The 7,725-nt window shown below is 38.0% G+C and overlaps 1 protein-coding gene across 1 annotated transcript; it reads left to right on the plus strand.

The window, feature by feature from the left end:
• The first annotated feature begins 217 nt into the window (after positions 1–217).
• Positions 218–3,120, plus strand: LOC137498604 (uncharacterized). Its single transcript, XM_068226462.1, has 4 exons — positions 218–353; positions 455–586; positions 1,844–2,055; positions 2,145–3,120. Exons 1-4 carry the CDS (start codon positions 284–286, stop codon positions 2,211–2,213), a joined length of 483 nt encoding a protein of 160 aa, XP_068082563.1. The 5' UTR covers positions 218–283; the 3' UTR covers positions 2,214–3,120.
• Positions 3,121–7,725: the final 4,605 nt, after the last annotated feature.

A 7,725-nucleotide genomic window follows, 5' to 3' on the forward strand; every position in this document is an offset into this window, starting at 1 on the left:
TGAGATAAGCTCCCAGAAATGTTTTGTGCATGTATTGTCATACAGCTCTTTTGAGTCCCTTGTAACTCTCTTTTTTCTTCCCACAGGAGAAGTCGTAACTGTAAGAAAGGTTTTCGACCACATGAAAGCAAATTATGACACTTATTTGTACAAGGGCTCCGAAACATCATTAAGAAGAATTTTGAAGGCCATGGGGTTTGTGTGGAGTAAAGGTGATCCCTATGCGTATGTTAGAGAAAATGAAGACATTTGTTTTAAGAGATCCTGTTTTCTGAGGGAATACATGCGTAATAAGGACAGTGAGAAACCAAAACCTGTTGTTTTCTTGGATGAGACTTGGATTTTTATGAATGGTGAATATATATGTTATATATTACATTTTATATTTAAAAAATCTTGGAATAATTTATCTTCATCAGGTGTCTTTGGTTTCAATTGTGCATTTGTCTTTCAGGGTCACCCACATACTCCTGGAATAAACCACACAAATCTGGACATGATGTTCAAGGAGTAATTCGTCGACCTGTGTCTGAGGGAGGAAGACTGGTTATTGTTCATGCTGGAACGAAGGATGGCTTTGTACCTGGTATGTTCTTAATTTATTTTACTTCATTTTATTGTAGTGAGGTGATCTCTCTTTACATAGTTATGAGGGTATTTAGGGTTTGTAGTACGGATGCAGGGGGGGGGCACATAAGTCTCTGATAAGACCCCAACTTAAGTACAGTTCCTGTGTATGAGACCCTCACTGGGATTACTTGGTTTGAGAATTGGAAAAGTTCAAAAGACAGAAGCACGATTTGTTGTGGGTGATTTCTGACAAAAGAGTAGCGTTACAAAAATTTTGTCGGGTTTGGGCTGGGAAGACTTGGGTGAAAGGAGACAAGTTGCTGGACTAAGTGGTATATTCCGAGCTGTCGGTGGATAGGTGGTGTGGAATGACATTGGTAGACGAATACGTTTCAGTGGTATTTTAAAAGTAGGTAAGATCACAGTACAGTGCTAAAGTTGATGAAAAGTGGGGCAAATATTTGTTTTTTTTTAAGAAGGGAGTTAGGGATTGGAATAATTTACCAAGGGAGATGTTCAATAAATTTCCAAATTCTTTGCAATTATTGAAGAAAATACTAGGCCTATCCCTGAAACTACATCTTCTGTCCTAAGTGCAGATCAGTGGTGACTGATTGATTGAAATTGACTGGCACTAGGTCGGAAGTGGCATTATAACTTACCGCTCATTGAGCTCTGTACGTGGTTTTTGATTTTGACTTCTCCACTGTTATTAAAAAGACTTGCAGGTATTCACTTTAGGCCAATGATTAACCTTAGAGAGGTATTTCAATCAAAACTTACTCAGTGTATTTTCATATAATATTACTGGATATTTGTATCAGTAAATTACTTGTATTGTAGGCCTATTTATTATGTTTATTCTGCATTCGACAATCTCCACCTGAATCAGTGCTTGATACCTGACTGTTGAACACCTTCCAAGCTTCTTATTTCTTACTGCCTGATATAGGTTCAGTGTTCGCAGCAATTACATTTGTTCTAAGGTATTGAAATGGGTGTTTATACTTATATCTTTTATGCAAGTGATCGTGGACTTCTAATCCAGATATAGGCCTACTAATGGAGATACATTCATGAGAGATGTTACGATAAAGTAGTGTAAGTAGTAATTAATTGACTTCATCATCAGGTGACTTTGCTACACAGTAGTTGGTTTTACTTAAAATCAGACAGCTTTTTGTATCATTCAACAGAAATCACATTTTTTATTAATAGGCCTATACTTTTTTTAGAACAAATAACTTCATACTAAAACTTAAAATTCTTACAGGTGCTGATTTGATATTTGCTACAAACTTGAAGAGAAATCAGGATTACCATGGTGCTATGAACAGTGAGAAATTTCAGATGTGGGTGAAGACGCAATTAATCGTAGGATTAAGAAATATAGGACCCTGTGTTATTGTAATGGATAATGCACCATATCACTGTAAGCTTGTTGAGCATCAACCAACAACGAAATGGAGGAAGGATCAATTAGTGGTAATTATACTTAATTGAATATTTCCTTCTACTGAATGATGTTTAATGATGTTACAGAAATTAATTTTTATTTTTCCTTTAATTTACAGTCATGGTTAAGAAGGCCAGCGCCTCGACCGTTTGAGCCACTCAGCCAGGTGTGGAGGCTAGAGAGCTGAGTTTAAGTAATTGTCGAACATCAACTAGTTATAAAGATACTGATTGATTAAACTAATACAGTAATTAGAATAACCTAATTGACTACCTACTTACAACCTAGGTACTTTGGAATTGTGTTCTATCTTTTTAACACTGCAAATAAATCCATGTATTGTTTAAAACTCCCTGTAAGAAGAGGACAGTGGATGCGAATAGGTATTATTTTCAAATGAGCTGAGCTCGAGAGTCCATTATAGCATACGATTTTTTCAGTGTACCATGACTCTGTATGTATTGCTTCAGAGGAAGTTCGGCTCCCCGCCAATGTCCAGTGTACCGATAATGAACCATGTGTGTGTTGTGTCTCACTGATCCATGACTGCGTACGATTCTTTCAGTGTGCCATGATTCACTGTGGCTCACTGCAGCGAAAGCTCGACTCCCCGCCAGTGTCCAGTGTGCCTATAAGGAGCCGTGTGTGTCGTGTGGCTCACTGAGCCGTGATTGTGCATGATTTGTGTGCCATGAGCTTGCCGTTCCTGTGAATCGATTCACTCGGACACTGAATGAATCGATACACTGCTTCGAATCAAGCACTCAGTAGCCTACACTAGTAGAGGTACATAGTACATTACCATTAAGATAGATAGCATTGCAAAGTAATTTGTCTTTACCATAATAACAATAATAATAATAATAATAATAATAATAATAATAATCGTATGGCCTCAGCTACCATGTGCAGACATTTCAAGTTGACGCCATCTGGCTGTCTGCTCGTCAATTTTGACGTTCCGTTATACTCTAGGCCCACTAGATGGCAGACCGAGTAAACCGAAACTCTCTTGGGCGTCTGTGGCTGAGATTTAATGAATTTTGTCGGGTAAACACCAAATGCGTCACCAGAGATCTTTTACATGCCGACATCGTACGACATGAAGTGTCGAATGGACTTTTTTCTGCCCTTCAAAAATCCGACTACCTCTGCCGGGTTTGAACCCGCTATATTGGGATTCGGAGGCCGTCACTCTACCACTGATCCACAGAGGCAGCTGTCTTTACCATGAAATACATCGTCGTCGTACATGACTGAATTACTATCAATATATCTTAGAGAAACTGTAATGTACATGAAACCGAAATTGAGTTAATTTCCACGATACATTCTTCCTATATAAAGGAGACCATGTAGCTTATCCACCTTCATTTCAGCCACATAAATATTCAGCAAAAATTGCAAAATCACATTAAAGGACAAATACAATTTTTTAAGTAGAAATAGTCTGGAACATAGATTAGTGAGGTTGGACATCCTGCGCGTCATCATTCAGGAGTCGCTGTTGAACATACTGTACTTGTCAAAACTAGTAAGTTTCTATTTTACACAATAATAGTGAAATGTTGATGAAGACGACATACACCCAGCCCCCGTGCCAGAGAAATTAACCAACGGTGGTTCAAATTCCCCACCCTGTCGAGAATCAAACCCACACCCTGTGACCAAAGGCCAGCACGCTAACCATTTAGCCATGGGGCCAGACAATAATAGTGAAAAAGCATGTTCACTGCAGCTATTGTTGACAGGATATTTCTTCTCTTTAAAGAACAATGAGTACCACGAATTAATATCCTGTTTTGTTGATTCCTGTAAACTTTGTATGTACGGTTTTGGTTCGCCAGTTCCTAGCGTATCTACTGAATGAAAACTTTGTAGACCAATGGATTCAGTTTTATGTTTATTGCCTTCAGTCGTCACGACAGTTTTTTCAATGACAACAGTCGCTCAATTACAAATCCTGTCAAACCTAACCTAACCCTGCGACAATCAGTGGTTTTCGATGGATCACTACCTAACCGGTCATTATAATTTGTTTTCGGTGGATCACAACCAAACCTGTCCCTATCAGTGGTTTTCGGAAGAATACAGTGGTTTTGTCACAAGTCAATACAGACTCTTGAATCAATGTGTGAAAATGGGAAAGTGTAGAAAACCCTCTTCAGGAATGCCAATCTCTAAGTCCATAGTCTTTTCAGCGTTGTCACACAGCTGAAATTCACTTTAGAAGTAATTGTAAAAAGTCGTATATAGGCTCTACAGATACATAGTACATTACCAATTCCATCTCGATTGCTATGATACGCACACTGCATAGCGGTTTTGCTCTATAGATAAATCATATTATAGTGAAAAAAAATTTGTTTAAAAAAAAAATCTGTCTGGCATGAAGGTCCAGAAGGAAAATACTTTCATTGAATTCTTATTTATGTGCTCACCACCCTAGTAGGTTTAAATAAACCTTATAAATACGTTGTAAGACCCATTCTCGAATATGGATCTGCATGTTGGTTTAATAAATTCCCTAGAGAAAGTTCAAAGAAGAGCGATGCGTTTCGTAACTGGGAATAGAAGGAATACCATTAATTGGGAAAGTCTTGAATCTAGAAGAACTAGAGCTCGCCTGTGTGGTCTTTATAAGAGCTATACGGGAAGGGCTGCTTGGAGTTGTATTAGGAATAGGTTATAACCTCCCTCATTGTATCACTATTTGCAGCGATAGCCAGGAAGCGTTAAAAGCACTATGTGCAGTTAAAACAACATCAAAAATGGTATGGGAATGCCAAAGGATGTTAGATCAGCTGTGTGAATTTAGCTCAGTTACCCTATTACGGGTCCCTGGGCACACAGGTATCAGTGGAAATGAAGAAGCTGACAAACTAGCGAAACAAGGCTCAAAAGGTCCTTTTATAGGACCAGAGCCCTTCCTGGGAGTGTCACTCCGAAGCGTGAAACTGGTAATATCCCAGTGGACAAACCAGTCTCACTTAAGACATTTGGAAGAGGTTAACTATAGCAAGGCAGGCACGTGAACTTATCAAAGGGCCTAGCCAAAGTTATAAAAAGGTCCTGATAAATTTGAATAGGACCAGAATGCGAATGGTAGTTGGACTGTTGACAGGCCACAATACCTTACAGAGACACCTACACATCATGAAAATCAGTCAGGATCCGATGTGTAGAAGATGCGGTAGGGAGGAGGAGACCTCCGCGCATGTGTTATGTCAGTGTGAGGCTCTTGCAAGCACTAGACATCGATACCTTGGCTCACATTTCGTGAGCCTGGAAGACATCAGGAATGCCAACATCCGGGCACTGGTATCCTTTATAGGAGCACTAGGTCTGGACTAGGCAAACCCGTTTAAGGGACACAAAGGGTCTTCACAGACCTACGTGTGGAGCCCTGCGAAGGCAGGGTTCACCCATTCTTTATCTATCTATTTATCTAACCTCCCTCATACTTATCGAGAAATTATCATAAGCATAAAATTAGGGCCAGAAACCAGCATACGGATGTATTGGAAATAATTAAATTGTGTATGAAACTGTACATGATGCTGGATTTAGAATGACTAGTAGTATTTCTTGTAATATTTTTTTCCATGGAATTCCTTTTTGTACTTGAGTTGTTGTAGTTGTTGGGTAGTATGATTTAACTTTATTATCACTTGTAGTGTTAAGCTAGTAGTAAGTTCAATCTATAGTATTGTAATTTGTAGTGTTAAGTACTGGAAATACTTAAGTTGTGTGTGAATATGTATATAATGACACTGGATTTAGAAAGTTTAATTAGTAGTATTTCTTGCTTGTTGTAATGTTGTTGTTGTTGTAGGGTAATTACGGTTTAACTTCACTTTATTATCACTTATAATGTTAAGCTAGTAGTAAGGTCAACCTATAATATTGTAAGCCAAATTGTTAAGCACTGTAAATACTTAAGTTGTGTGTGAATTTGTATATGATGTTGCTCGATTTAGAATATTAAACTAGCAGTAATTCTTGTTATATTTTCCTTCCATATATCTGCTTCTTGTACTCTTGTTGTTTGTTTGTTTGTTTGTTTCTTTGTTGTAGTTGGGTAATTATGTTAACTTTATTATCACATTACTGTAAGTGACCGTTGCCACCGGGGTATTTCCCATTTGCAATTTATTAATAATAATAATAATAATGAGTGACAGAGGTTTAACGTAATTTGGAAGGAATGTTTTGCGTATGATAAATGAGTACCAGTTAACTATTGGGGGCAAAGGCGGTCATGCGTTGAGCTAACCACTCCACCCCACCCCACCAAGTGCCAACGTCATGGATAGTGGAAGCCTTCACCTTCCCCCTTTCCAATGGCTTTCATGGTTTGTACGGAGATGACTTTGCTTTTTGCTTTTTAAATATTAGTATTCATGTTTATTATGTTTGTTTATTCATACCCCTGCTTTGTAATTCAGTGACCATGGAATGGCTCTAAATGTTGTAAATTATATTTATATTTACTTGTATTTATTTCCTTTTTCCTTATTGCACACGTTTGTTGTTGTTATTGTTATTACTACTACATATCGCTTAACATGTAAATAAACTAATATTTAATGCAGTAAATAATGCTTATCTCTTCGGATTCATTTCTTCGTTGCGTATTCGTTTTGCTATGACAACATGACTTCTTTATGATATAAATAAATATAAAATAAAAGTATTTCTTCCCAAACATATTTGTTATACGTGCACCAATCAGAGAACCAACTAGGGAAGTACCTCTTACTAAGGTGCATAATGTTTTTGCATACATGTATAATTGAAGAATTGAAGATCCATATACAGGTAAGTGGGTCGCCCATGTGGTAGGCCTATTACGCGTCATAGGAAACTGAGTGAACTGGCTGTGCAGTTTGATCACATTGCTGTTAGCTTGGTTTCAGGAGATGGTGATGTATTCGAACCCCACAGTTGGCAGGTCTGAAGTTTTTTTTTTGCCCGTCATTTTCATTTCAGGCTAGTGCTGTGTCTGTACGCTTATTTACATCTTAAATCCTAGCCCTCTTTCCTATCCAATTCTTGCATCACAACCTGTCTTCATGTGATTTAAGCCAATATATATGTAAAAATCTGGTAATGTTGTAAGCTTGAGATACACCAACTTGTAAGCTGAAAATATGTTTAAAATGCCGAAAACCGTAAAAGTTCTTAGTGGGATGTAAAGCTGTTAGCATTATTATTAAAAGGAAGGACATATGTCTTATGTGGTAAGTCCTTGAACTTGCAGAAACCGCAATGAATTATTCAATCTATATTCCCTCCCCCCTTTCTTTAAGAATGCAGTTATAGTAATGCATACATCAGAATCAGAATAAAGGCAGGAAATGTTTAACATTATTTTAAGCGAGTGAAGGAGAGAATGTATGACTAGCTCATGTTGGCGGATTCGAGTTCGGCGGTATTTGAAAGTGCTCAAATACTCCAGCCTCATGTCTAGATCTACTGGTACATAAAGAACTCTTGCGGGACGAAATACTGGCACCTCGGTGTATGTGAAAACGATAGAAGTAGATAGTAGAACTAATATTCAATTCTGCAGTGAGCTTGAAGCTGACCTAATTTCCGTTCACGTAGCTTGGCACATTAGTATTCCTATATGTTTCCTGATAACCGTGAAGATATAACCAGCCTGCAGGCTGAAAATATGCCCAATCTCTCTCCTT

This window comes from Anabrus simplex, chromosome 2 (assembly GCF_040414725.1).
Source record: "Anabrus simplex isolate iqAnaSimp1 chromosome 2, ASM4041472v1, whole genome shotgun sequence".
Lineage (NCBI taxonomy): Eukaryota > Metazoa > Arthropoda > Insecta > Orthoptera > Tettigoniidae > Anabrus > Anabrus simplex.